Source organism: Poecilia reticulata, chromosome 20, assembly GCF_904066995.2.
Source record: "Poecilia reticulata chromosome 20, P_reticulata-male-v2, whole genome shotgun sequence".
NCBI classification, from domain to species: Eukaryota; Metazoa; Chordata; class Actinopteri; order Cyprinodontiformes; family Poeciliidae; genus Poecilia; species Poecilia reticulata.
Window position 1 is genome coordinate 21,516,538 of NC_088849.1, and position 14,325 is coordinate 21,530,862.

The 14,325-nt window shown below is 39.7% G+C and overlaps 1 protein-coding gene across 2 annotated transcripts in view; it reads right to left on the reverse strand.

Annotated features, from left to right (window-relative positions):
* Positions 1–6,761: 6,761 nt before the first annotated feature.
* The window catches only part of gpr158a (G protein-coupled receptor 158a), a 72,950-nt gene continuing 65,386 nt past the window's right edge, over positions 6,762–14,325 (reverse strand). The window contains exons 9-12 of one of the 2 annotated variants that reach the window (XM_008396493.3): positions 12,715–12,820; positions 11,539–11,685; positions 11,355–11,438; positions 6,762–10,925 (exon numbers count right to left, since the gene is read on the reverse strand). In XM_008396493.3, coding sequence (XP_008394715.1) covers positions 9,075–10,925; positions 11,355–11,438; positions 11,539–11,685; positions 12,715–12,820 — 2,188 coding nt within the window. In that variant the 3' untranslated portion in view covers positions 6,762–9,074. The remainder of the gene's footprint in view (positions 10,926–11,354; positions 11,439–11,538; positions 11,686–12,714; positions 12,821–14,325) is intronic. The other variant, XM_008396494.3, reaches the window with a different exon arrangement.

Genomic DNA, 14,325 nt, shown 5'->3' on the forward strand with positions numbered 1-14,325 from the left:
AAGATTTTTTTTTTAAATCTGATTTTTTTAACAATTTATGGGGTTAAATTTTTTTTTCTCATCTTCCCTACAACTTCCTGAGGCCCACAGCGCCCCCTGGTGGCTCCAACTTTGAGAAACACACGGAGTCACGTGATTCTGGGAAACCAGCTGAATTAGTCTCATCTGTTCATTTCTTAACAATAAATAAATAAATTCCTTCAGATTCTTTGTGTCTTTCTTTTGTTTCAGCTTTCCTAAAATCTAAACCATTACGTTTCCATTCATGCAACATGATTTGTCTCATTTTCTCTTTGGCGTCTCTAAACTGGCGTCTTCACAGATTTTTTAAAAACATCATATTTAAAGTGTAAAATCATTTTTAGCCGAAGCGCACTTTATTTTATGGATGATTCAGTTCAGTTCCTGTAGAAAAAGAAACGAATAAAAGTGTTCAGTTTCCTCCGTCGACAGTAAAGAAGGAGCTTTTCTGTGAGAGACTCAGCTTTCCATTTAGCTCCTGCTGTAGTAAAGCCCACTCACAAAAAGACAGTCTTCCCCCAGGCCTCCTATCTGCGTGTGTGTGCGAGAGAGAGAGAGAGAGAGAGAGAGAGAGAGAGAGAGAGAGAGAGAGAGAGAGAGAGAGAGAGAGAGAGAGAGAGAGAAAGAAAGAGAGAGTGGGAGAGAGAGAGAGAGAGAGAGAGAGGGAATGGAGGCGGCATCAACATGGAGGCAGAGTTTCAGTCTGATGACAGAGCTTTTATAACACGTTAATAAAATAACCGCTATTTTAGATCACATTTCCGTTTTTCTAGGCACAATTTTTATTTGCCAAATTTCGAAAAGTCTACATTAAAAATCACTTTTTATCACGTTACAACCAGTTCAATGTGACAGAACCAACGACAAAAAATGTGTCACACTTCCGTAAACTTTGTGACTGACAGCCGTCTTGGAAGGCAGTTGCTATGGAGTTGCTATGACAACAATAAACGAGCCACAAGCTTAGATCACCTCGTTCATAGACAATAGACAATAATTGTATGTTACAAGTATTACTCGATTACAACTTTTTGAGTACTCTTCCTCCACCTCTGTGTAATACTAAGATAAATATCAGATATTTACTGTAATACTTACTGCCGAACTAGCAAAATTAGCGTAGTAGCTTATATCTGCTAGCTAAGACAGACATGTAGCCTACATGTACGTTACTCCTCCAGTCACTGGAACACTGTTAATCACATGAAGATTTCGTATAAGTCCATTATAAATCCGTTTAAACACTATTTCTTATCACTTCCGGAAGTGAACCGCCATCTTGGTATAGGCAAGCGCAGCGTAGGCGAACCATGGCTTCCAGAGCAACAAAAAGAAACCGCATGAAAAGATCACATGACTCACATCACAGGAGTCATGTAATCAACTACATGACGTTACTACTGGCAGAAATGAAGAAAACAACTACAGGAAGTGGGAGGAAGACGATTGCATGGCATGTTATTTAGTGAATTATCCTGTCAACAAACTTATTCCCATGTGATTTTTAATAAAATTAATGGAAACACCATAATTGCTACATTGTGTTTTTTTTTATGTCAGTGCACATTTGTAATGGAAACAGCTAATGACAACCTGGTCAGGTCAGGTCTGCATATTAAGTACATATTTTAAAATGAAAATGAATGAAGTTCCTGGAAATAAATTATAATCTGTGCCATTTTGTGTGTCTGTCATGTTGTATCTATGATGTTGCATAATCTTGAAAAAAAAACTTTTAATCAAAATATTTATTTGGCGGGGAAAAAAGTCAAAAGAAATCAATGGTGTCAGACCCTTAAGGTACACAACTTGAATAAAATTTAAAAATGTACCTAAAACATTTTTTTGTTATATACCTTCAGACTTCAGAGTTTTCACACCTGATAGTCCAGTAAACTCGGTTCGATTAAGGTCCAAAATTGCAACATTTGCTTAAACATTAGCAGAATATTGACAGTTTTGCATATATTTGTAATGGAAATCCAGCCACCGGTCGACATTTTGTTGTTTCTATTTGGACTAGTCGACACTCCCATGACAGACCTTCTAGAGCCGCCCCTGACTGACATGTTGGGTTCACCGGCAGTAGCATCAGCGCTGATGTCCCAATATTTGCGGAGTTCATCTCCAGAAATATCACATCTCATTTTGGGCCAAATCCATTATGTTCGTCAGTCGACATTAGAGAAGAGCCAGAAATGGCCCCCGTCCTGTCAGCCGCTGAGATAAATTGCCTATTAGCCCTTTGGGTTTATAATTTGGTGCAATCAATCACTGAGCATGAATAGATGCCAACCGGGGGTTCGTCACATTTCGAAAGATAAAAGCCTCGGAAAATGTGTCGCGAGATGTGTTTAAACATTGTCCTGTGGTGTTTGTCATGAATATGGAAAGACTTTGAAAAGAATGACATTCGGCAACAGACAGCACCGTCTTTTATTGCAGCAAGAAATCAAACCAGAACGTTTTATTTCATGCATTTATTTCAATCAGGAAAACAGGAGGGAGTATTTTGGTTGCTGCAGACTCATTGTCTCATAGTCGACCACCTACTGCGCCTCCTGGAAACAACCTCCCAGCCTGGTTTCCGGTTTCCACGTCTGATTTTAATCCTGACTGTGTTTTATGTACGTTTAGCTCGCCGGGTGCCCACTTGCTGCCTTTTATGACTGCCGTTTGAATAAAACCTGCTTTTCTCCCACCTGTCACCACGCTTTGCTCAGTAAAGGATTGTTGCACACAGTGTTCAGCCCACAGTCTGTCACATCCCTCCTCCTCCTCGTTGCTGTTTGTGTTGCGTTGCCTTCCTGGCTCGTACAGATAACAGACAGATTTGGAGAAAACATCAGGGAACGCTTTACACCTGAGCGGTTTCATCTTTAAACCAGCTGCTCTGGTTTCTGTCGTCACATTAAGGCTACTGCTACTTTTCTTTATTGTTTCGAGAATTAGGTATTTTGTTTCTGCAGTAAAATGCTGGTCCAATATTTTACCCTCGTTTAACTATAGCTCTAAATTTAAGGAGGAAAAACAAAGAATCCGGACTTTAAGAATTCTGACTTTAATCGACCATATCAACAAAATAAATCAGTCAAATCCAACATGTTCCTCCAGAAAGTGAGTTATTTTCCTGCATCACTAGATCATCTGTCATTGAAGTTTGTTGCTCCAAAGGGCCATCAGCATTACAGTCAGAAGGAAAAAGGTAGAATTCCTAGGAAAATATCTCAAAATTCTAAGAAAAACATCAGAATTCTGAAAAAAAATTCAGGATTCTGGGAAAAATTGCTGAATTTTGAGACTAAATTCTGAGGGAAAACAGCAGAATTCTGATTTAAAAAAAAATACATATATGAAAAGCACAGTAGCAGTAGGATTCAGAGATTAAAATCAAAATTATGAGGAAAAAGAAAGCTTGAATTTTATAGACAAATCTTAGAACTCTGAGAACAACTTCAGAATTCTTAAAAAACTGCAAAATTTTGTGAGAAATGGCAGAATTATGAAAATGTCAAATTGTGGGAAAAAACAGCAGAATTCTGAAAAAGAAACAGAATTATGAGAAAAATGTCAGATTTGAGATTAAATTAGAATTTTGTGAAGAGTTTGAATTCTTAGAAAAATCTTAATTCAGAAAAAAGTCATCAGTTTGAAAAAGAGAATTAGATTTAAAATCAGAATTATGAGGAAAAACTAGAATTTTCAGATTAAAAAAATCAAAATACAGAGAAAAAAAATTGAATTCTTAGAAAAAAAGAATTATGTGAAAAATTTAGAATTCTAAAAGACGGAATGAGATTTAAAATAAGAATTCTGACAAAATGTAATAATTTCGATATTAAATCATAAACAGAGAAAAAAAGTCTTCATTGTTAGAAAAATTTCCGAATCATGAAAAACTTGAAAATTCTGCCTCCTTCCCGGTTCATCTCCCTCCCCTTCGCATGACTCACGGATCCGCACCGCCGACCGTCCTCACAGTCTTCCCCCGCCTCCCACCTCCCTCCCCCGGCCTCCGCAGACGGATGAGTCAGTGGACAAAGCGATCGGTTTCCTCTCATCTTTCCAGCCGCTGTCCATCACTGCCCACATCGCAGCAGCTCAGAAGGCGGTGATTCACGCACCAATCACTGTCTGCGCCGTAAAAATAAGTCCTGCTGGACGCCGCTGTCCTGCAGAGTCAACACCAGGACCGGTCCAAACATTTTTGGGGCCCTGAGAAGATTTTTATTGGGGGGGCCCAATGATTGCTTCATTGATGAAGCAATCATTGACACCAGATGCTTCATCATTGATAAACTACTCGGTTATTGTTAGCATTATTTGTAATTAGTTTACATCTTATGGGAGCTTGTTTTCAGTCAGTAATTCGTAAATATTGATTAAAAAGTTGGCAGATTATGTCACTTGTAAAGTGGGAAAAATGACTTGTTATAAGTGAAGTAATCAGAGTAGTACAAGTACTTTCTAATCAAATTATTGACTTGTATGTTGAATTTAGTCTATTTCAAAGATATTTGCACTAGAAACTAGACCAAAAATACTTGGTGAAATGTTGTATTTTTGCAGCGCACAACAGTTGGCTGGATCACATTTTATTCCCAGGATCTCCTTGATGATATTGCTGTGATTTTAATCCCTGCTGCAGGCTGCATTGTTCTTATATTTAGCCAGAAAGTCCCTGAAGTGCTCAATAAGCTGGGATCAATGCTAACCTGTTTACTCCCATGTTTACCCTTCGGCATTGTTCTTCTGCTGCTTGTATATTCTGGGATTAATAACTTTACTTTTTAATGAAAATAGTGGAGCTGAACAGAATTAATAACTCAGTTTATGATTCCCAGCTACAGATACATACATTTGGGTTTGCAATTCTGAAGTTCTGCAACAAGTCAGCATTTGTTCCTTAGTGCATTGATCTGGCCACGGTGAGCCATAAAAGCCTTTTAGGACAGTAGCCAAGCTGTGGTTACCATGCACAACGCCATTAAAGGCCAGCTGCATGTCCGCACAAGCAAAAAGCAAACAAACCCGAGAAGGTACACGAGGCGTAAACGCATCATGAAATCGTCTTGGATCTGCTGGATGTCAGATTAGACCCATAGGAGGAAAAAAAGCAGAAAAATCCTGCAGTTGTTGGTTCTTTTCAACAGAAATATGTATAAATCTTCAAATCCCAGGGTTACAATAATTTTGCATAGTTCCAGTTATTTATAGTTTCCCCCGTTAATTACTGCTTTTATTCCAGTTTTATTATAATAACCTTGGTCACACACTTTTTTCATATAAATATTTATTGCAGAGGAGGTATCTTTTATGTACATGCTAACACAATATAACACAATATAAATCTACCAAATATTCCCATATATTGATGCTATAAGCTTGTCATAGAGCAATAGTCATAACAAGCACAAAATACAGTGGGTTGGGGACAGTGTCACTCACTATACAACTTGTAACAGTCCATAAAATATAACATTTTTTCCTTTTTTTGTTCTATCAAGGGCAGTGAAACATCAGTCCTACTAAGTTCTTGAATTCATGCAGAAGCCACAAGAGCAAGAATTACGACGTTACAGCATTGAATAGTAGTAGTAGTAGTAGATTTGCTAGTACTTGCCGTAGTGTGACACTGTCCGGTCACAAGAGTCCAGTTTAAATGAAAGCGGCTAGCCGAACAGAAACACACCGTGGGTAACAATCAGTGGACAGAAAAGCTACAAGACACGGCATTGTCTGTGATGGCACAAGGACGACGGTTCGGGTTCAAACTTGCACCGATTTCTTGATGATGACGATAAAATACAGTGATCATTTCCAGAGAGACCGACAGTTAACAGACACTAGTATGCTTCACAGAGTTTAATACACACACACACACACACGCACACGCAATGGACAGGAGAAAAATCAAACAGCAAGTTGACGATCAGAAATTATTCAATTAAAGAACAAACTGGGCTCACTGTAACGTGGTAATATTTAGTTTCATGATGGGATATTGCACTTATTGTATTTACTCCTCATATTTGAAGATTAAAATTAATGTAAAAGCAAAAATATCTCTCTTTTTTTAAAGTTACCATTATTATATTGCTTTATTTACTATTATTTTCATGTCACACAAATCAGAGGTGGTAAAATTTTCTAATAGTAACTTTTCTCTTAAAAAAAAAAAAAAACTCTTCTAAGAGCACAATAAACAGGAGCAGTTCATTCGTCACCCATGGCAGTAACTCTCCACATTTTGTTAAAGCTCCCAGCAGATAATACACTAAAAAAAGAGAATGGAGCTCCAACTTAAAACAAATTAGCTTATTTGTTACATGTAATCAAATTAAGTTGGTCAAACTGTATTTATTTAAGTTTGTTTAACATGACAACTTAATTACTTGTAATTAATTAACAAAATTTTTTCAAGCTGGATCACCCATTCTTGTTTTTAAGTGTGTGTTAAACACTATATAGATCAGTTGAGGCAACAGAATTGATATGAAAAATAAGCGGAGCTGTTGGAGGGTGAAATTTTCTAATCATCCAATCACAATCATTCAAACTGTGATACAAACTTTCACAGAGATGTGACTGCTAGCTTCTACAAACTGTTATGGTTTGTTTCCTAAAAACTGCTTGGTCCTTTGGGTTCAAATGAAAAGATTTTTATTTTTTAAAGAGAGCTTTTTTTTTTTACCCAGGTTAATGATGAAAATTGATTCCTTTTTGATTATATAATAAAATCATACGAGCAAAACTCCCAATAAATCTGCAGATGCAACCAAGTACAGTAAATGTGTTATTTTATGTGTAAATCCATTCAAATGGCTTCCCTACTCTTTTTATTTAGGTTTTTATTGAGGCAGTGGCTGAAAAATTGAAAGGAGTTTTAGTGTTGTTTTGATCTCCAGGTTACTGCTCCACCTCTTTATGGTGGATTTATGAAGTTTCACCCACAAACACACATTTGGTGCAACACAAAAATCCATGCTGGCATCACAAACATCGGACCAACTCGTCCTCCCATTTCATATTTTGTCCCAAAATGCTACTTTTTTTTTTTTTTTTTTACCCGTAAACAAGCAATTTACTCAATCCATTGTTGGTTAAGCATTTTGATGAATTCTGAAGATAAATAGTCATAAATATGACCGAACCTCATGAATAATTCATTAAACTGCATCTACAAACACGTTGGGTGCAACATAAAGAGCCATGCTGGATTCCCAAACAAAACCGGGTCAGACTGACTTCAGTTCGCGTCTTCGCCAGTTCATACTCCCAGTATTTACTGATTATCACCAGTATTTTGGTTCTGATCCAATTTGGGACAGTTGATTCTAGATAGTGAATAAGACAGGGTGCATTCACACCAGGCCTGTTTAATCCGCTTTAATTAAACTGGTTTGTTTGTCTAAACGTTTGGTCCGTTTGGGAAAGTGAGAACGTGTAACCGAACTCTGGTCCCCCTGGAGACCTCGGTCTCAATTCGTTTGAGGTGAACTCTGGTGCGGTTTGAATGGATATGTGAATGCTAAGTGGATCAGGGACCGCTCCAAAACCAGGAAGAGGACTACAACACAGGGCATTCTGGTTAAATAGAACCAAACAAACGTGAGTCTAGAGTTGGCAGAAATGGTTCGTAGTCTTTAACTAAAGACAAAAGAGAAATCCTACATCCACTAAAATCTGAAGCTACTCCATTTTTGTTTACATTTTGTGAACCTTTCTCAGAAGTTTTCATGTTGTTTACTTCAGTGGTTCTTGTTGAAGCGCCCCCACAGGCAAGGAGGGGAAAAGGTCTTTCAAAGGGTTTAGATCAGTTGCTAAAAATGTAACAAATGTTCCAGTTTGGTCCCCGATTGAGCCGCGTCTACGGGACTATCTGGTGTGAAAACACCCTTATTACAATAAACCTAAGTGACTTCTGGTGGATAAAATAGTAAATTACATCAAATTGTGGGAGGTCACAGTGTAAAATCTCCCCAGTTGGTACAAAATGTCCCTTAGTAGACGGCATCAAAAATCAGGGACAAAACGACCAAAACCAATAATCTAGGAGATGGTGACGGGGCGTATTGACCAGTGTAAATGAACACCTGTATTCTCCATTTTAGCTTTTAAGGGATATAAAAACAGGACCAGAAATATCTGTTTCATGGGGCAAAACGCTAGCTAAAACATTAGCACTGATCAGTTGACAAACAAGTAGAGTCCAGCTACTCGGCACCTGGCTGTGCATGCTGTTAATATAGATCACCGTCACAAAATCCAGACAAAATCACTGTTTTCCCTCTAGACTGATACAAGACGATGCTAATAGTTAGGCACGTATAGTACATCTCCACAGACTTGGAAGCATTTTAATCTGTAGAGAACTACAATTAAATAGATCTAAAAATATATATATGCTGTGTGTATGATTGCCAGTGGTATAATATGGAAATAAAGAGAATAAAATGTACATAAAGGACAGAATCTGTTCTGAATTTATGACGTTTGCTAAGGTGCTATTGAGTTACTTTCCTTCTGTTTTTGGATCAAATCCTCATTAAATACAAGTTAAAGACCAACATCACACTTCGCAGACTCTTCCTGTTTTATACTTCAACCCAAATCTCATCTATGTGACAACAAAGACCAAAACTCTGAGCTGGAACCAACACATAGCAATAATAATATCACTTTGTTGTCACATCCGGGTGAAAAAACATCAGACAGCAAACAGAAAGTAAAGACTGCAGAGATGGAGAAAGCTGATGTCTGACATTGCTCATAAAGTGTAACGGTTGCATAATTGGTCTACAATTTTATTTTCCAGGAATTTCCCTGTAGTAATCTGGAATGCTCTTCTTGACTTTGTTTTGTCGTTTTGTACATATTCCAAATATGTAAAACGGGAACAAAACCTCAGAAAGGAAGGCAACTTGTGGGTTAACTTTGCTTCCAAGTTACCATACAAATAGTAAAAGGTAATATATATAACTCTTTGCAATTGAAAAAAGAAAAATTATACATCGATAACTATAATTTCAGAGGTCCATTTAGGTTGAGTGTCATGCCTTCTTGCTTGATTTGCTCTCGTCAAAGTCCCAGGGGCAAACCTCTGCCTTTTTAGCAGAACTAGCAGGCGCAGCTTTTGAATTTGGATTGCTCTGCTTTTCTACTGGGGCATTTTTATCAGAGCCCGTCTTACTCGACACGTCCTCAAAATCCCACGGACAAACTTCAGCCTGCTTTGGTTTGGCTGCTCCAACATTAGCGCTTTTCCTTTTCTCCACCTGCAGCCCCTCCTGCGGACTCTCTACGTCCCACGGACAGACCTCGGACAATTTCTGCTGGCTCAAACGTTTATCTGAGGACTTTGTTAAACTTTTCTCGTCCTCAGTGTCTTTTGACTTTTCCTTCTCAACCGTCCTGGTGGAAGGGGCGCCTTTCCTTATCGTGGGCGATTCTTTAGGTGCTTCTTTGGGTGCTTGTGCCGGACTGGGTGTCCTGTCTGTACTAGGAGAAACCGCAGCACTGTCGTAGTCCCAAGGACAGATTTCGGCTTTCGTTGTTGGTAGGGGCAGAGATGTTACCCCTTTGGGAGGATCTGAAATGGGGTTTCTACCTCGTCCGTCCACAGGAGAAGAGCTTTTTTTCTGCTTCATTGTATCTGGAGACCGGGCTAACTCTGTCACCTTCTGCTGCTCTTCAAAGTCCCATGGACAAATGTCTGCTCGCTTTGTTTTGGAGCTTTCTAACGTAGAATGAGGCCTGTTTGACCTTGACTGACTGGACACTTGTTGCCTTGGTCCTTCTGAGAGACAGGCTTGTGTCTCGCCTCCCTCTTCCCATGGACAGACCTCGGCTCGTACAGAAGTTGCCCTCTGACTCTCCTTTGAGTGTCTTCCACCCGATGGAGACTGATCAGAGGCCTTCTGCTTCTGGGATTTACTTCCTTTGGTGCTGCTTTCATGAATCGTCGTTGACTCCGTTGGTGCTATCGAGACGTGCTTCTGGATCTTGTTCTCAGACGGAGTCGGCAGGTCTTCCAACTCCCATGGACACACTTCGGAGACGTCGTACAGGTCCTTTCCCCGGACTGGATCGGAGCAGATTGCAGGCTGGCTGCTGGTCACCGGCTGCTTCATGATCCTGCCTTTGGCTGCGCTTTGTTTGTAGTCAACCGATTGGCTGATGATCATCTTTGGCTGACAGTCGTTCTCTGCCTCTGCATTCGCCTTCGTGTCTTTGCTCTTTGGCTGACTCTTCTTATTGCTGTCCTCTGAGCTCTGGGTCTTCCCAGTCAAGCCCAAAGTCTTCTCCTTGGCGCTGGCGATGACACTCAAAGACTTCTGTAGCATGGACGCTCTGGGGTGAATTGGTTTCTTGTCAGCTGTTAGATTGTGGGCACTCGCCGACTTGCAGACTAGCGGAACAGACTCCGTAGATTCACTGGGGGTGTTGATGTTCTCACTGGACTTCTTCTTGACCAGCTTTTTTCCCATCAGCGTATCTAGTAGGGACCCTTCATTTGTGGCCGTCTCCATCTTGTCTACGGCGGCCCTGTTGGCGTCTTCATTCTGGTCACGGACATGGTCGTAGCTGCTGTGGGACTTCTTCAGAGAGAAAACCTTGTTCTTTAGTGTCTCTTCCTTGGCTGGTTTCACCTGATGACTGGGATCCAGCGGGTTCTTCTTCAGCATGCAGATGCTGTTCCGGTTGCTCCCGTAGTCGCCCACCTCCTTGTCTTCCCGGCTGCACTGCCGATGGACAGACTCTGGGATCTCGGTGATGCGTCTCATCAGCGAGCGCCCCAGACCTTTCTTGGAGCTTCGTTTCTTCTGCAGGTGCGGGTTGTTCGCTAGCATCTTCTTCCTTTTGTAAATCTCCAGCTGGGAGTATAACTTCTTCAGCTCCTCCTAAAAATGAATAAAAACAGAAAAGCAAATTGGTGAATCTTCGTTGAGAGATACGAGACGCATTTCGATGACAAAACACACAATCTACTCCACTTAGACCATGCAACTTCATGACAGATGGCTACAAACAGCTGCTAAACGACGCACTACTGAAAAATCACATGCGTGCTGAAAGAAAAGCAAAGACAGGACTGTTCTGGACAGCATCAAATAAGGAAACGACGTGTTTTAGTGTTAGGTCTGAAACAGCCTCTAATCTCGGGTCCTTGATTGACTCCATCTGTATCTTCATCCGAGACATTAAGTGCTTCCAAGCAACCTGGATGTGATCATAACACCACTTCCTCAAGAAAATACTCCAAAGGCACCCAAAGCTTTTGGTAGAGAGACTTCTTCAGCTCTAACAGACAAACAGATATCTCTGCTCACGTTGGTACGTTTTTCCCAAAGGCTGTCGCAAGACCTTACGCCACAGCCATTAATAGAACTGAGATGGCCCATTTCTTCTGGTGTCTGCAATAAAAAACTGCCATGGCTCAGTATTTGTAGAGGATTCAAACGCAACGCCAGGTTATGCAAATGAGAAGAAGAGGCGGATGAAACCTCTGCGTACCCGAATGTCCTCGGGGTCCAGGCTGTGCTCACTCCACGCTGAAGTGATGCTGCTGTTGAGGTACGACCCGGAGCGACCCATGTCCAGCTCGTCCTCGTAGGCCTCAGAGGCAATGTCATCCCTCATGTGGGTTCCAGCAAACAAAAACTGGAGAAAATGTGTTAAAACTGATTAGTAGAGGTTGTTTTATTGGCAATATAATATTTAAATCCTTGTAAACTGTAAATGTGGTGTTTGTGTTCCACTAATGCCTGTTGATGCAAATTCAGCACAAACCAAGAATCATGTTGGAAGCACGTAGCAGCCATCTAGAGGCTGAGTAATACCCAGTTATCACTAATTCACTTCATTTGCACATAAATTACCTTAAAATTATACTTTAAGTTTTGAACAGTGCGTATAAAAAGTTTTCACCTCCATGGATGTTTTACTCCTTTTGTTGCTTTTACAAATCAATCATGATCAACAAAAAAAATCTTTAAAAAAAAACTGCAATATTAAGGAGAAACTTTATTCCTACAAAATAATGAACCATAAAATGTACCATAAAATAAGTCACTGCATAAATATTCATCGACTTTCCCGCACATTACCTAATTTAACAGAGATCCAGCCAATCGGTGCATGGAATGGAGATCACTGAGTGCATTGAACGTGTCTCCAATATTTATGCAGTCACTTATTTAAATTGAGACAATTCTTTATTATTTTATAGAAATCAGTTTTGACTGACATTTTTTAAGTTTTTGTAGTCAAAAAAAGCCAAATTTTTTTTGTTCAATTATCTGTAAATGGAATAAAAAGGGTAAAAATTTTCACATGCACTGCATGGACTTAATTCAATTTAATAATTTATAACAATATAATAAATAAATGTGATTTCTAAAAATTTTTTTTTTAAACAACTTGAATCAGGGGTGAAAGTTCACCTACCAGCTACAACAGAATGGATTAAACCAGAAATGAAACCAGAATGGCCTAGTCCAAGTAAACTGAACTGAGAATCTGACTGAGGAGAGTTTGTAAGCCAACAGTTTTTTCCTTTTCTCTTCTGATTTTTGCAGCTGTTGGTTTAATAAAATGCGTCTCGGTTTGAGGTTTCCGGCTTGATGACGAACAGCTGCAGGGTTTGAATTCTGGCTGAAGGCACAGAGCATGAAAACGAGGTTTTCCCACCTTGGGAACGAGCAGCAGACCCAGAGTCACCGTCACCGTCAGGTGGGTGTGGGTGAAGAACAGCAGCAGCATCCAGTCTGGGTGGAGTTCATGAGCCAGAGTGAACCTGGGACACAAACGGAAAAATTTAAGCAAAACCAAAAAAAGTAAAACACAAAGAGAGACGCAGGAAAACTTTGACTGACTTTTCTACAACGGAGTATTAGGACCAGGCTTAGAAAAAAAAACTCTTACAAGAATAAAGTTGTAATAATTCGAGACTAAAGTCACAATATTCTGATAATGAAGTTACACATTACTAGACGGAAAAAGTTTAAATAATATGATAAAGTCATAAAATTCAGAATAAAGTCGTAATATTACTAGAATAAAATTGTAGTAAACACATCAGCATCAGATTATTATCACTAGCAGCAGCAGATTACTGATATAATCTGATGCTGATGTGTTAACAGATGAAGTTTTACTGTATTTATAAAACAAATACCAAAGTATAACTTCTCAACATTCCTTACTTTACCATGGCTGTATGACTGCTTATTCATGTTGGTGATCTCATGATATTATAACTTTATTTTTGCAATTTTTTTCCCGTATTTTCCTGTCTCTGCCTGTAAAAAGAGAATAAACCGTCTTGTTTCAATTATTGTTCCATTTGGTTGATCGCTTTGGCAGCTGGAATATTTTCTTCCAAAACTTTCACAATGATTTGCAAAAACAAGAAAAGCGAAGCGACCTTGATCTGGACATGAGAGTCGGTCTATTTTTGCATCCGACAGCCAAACGCTGGGTGAAATAATTAGACAACAGCGGTGAGAGGAATGATGAGGATTTGAAGGCATGTCCTCTCTGGAGCGCCACAATGCAAGCAAATGTCATATAGCAGCCTCATTAAAGTGGGCAAATGGGTAATTAATGAACAGTTACTGTAGTAATAGCTCGAAGGCGCGGATGAAGGCAAAGGTCCAGCATGTGAAATGTTCCGAAAGCTTTGAAGTCTGTCCTCCTTCATGTTTGGTGATGAGTTTCTGTGCAGATGAGGGTTTAATAGCCCCGGCGTTTTGTCTGTCCTCAGCCCAAGTCGTCAGTTCATTCCCTGCACCGGGGTAAAGGACCGATGAAAACACAAACCCAGAGCCTGAGCTCCAGCCGGCCGCTGTGGGGTCAAGCAGCTACTCTAATTTATAAAAGGTGACGTATTACACTTCCTTGAGGTAGACTTATACATCAAATGTGTCAAATTCAAGGTCCGAGGGCCAAATCTGGCCCGCAGTAGCTCTTTAAGTGGCCCTCTGGATTCCAAATAACATCATGAAGTTTGTCCAGTTTTTCACAAATCCACAAAATTGACATTTTTTTCTAATTTTACTGCAAAATTTTCTCAAAACTGGCCAAAAACTGCTGCCTCGGCCTAACTTCATGTCAATACGGCGATTAATAAAAAGTCACATTTAACATCATACATTAGTGCAAATATTTCTACGTGCTCACCTTACACATTAAAATGGCTGCCAACAGATGTGCAATTATACAACCGTATATCTAGCAAGTGGTTTCTGGATGGTAAGTAAACAACAAAACACTTGGCTTTTCCAGCAGCCATTGTACAGC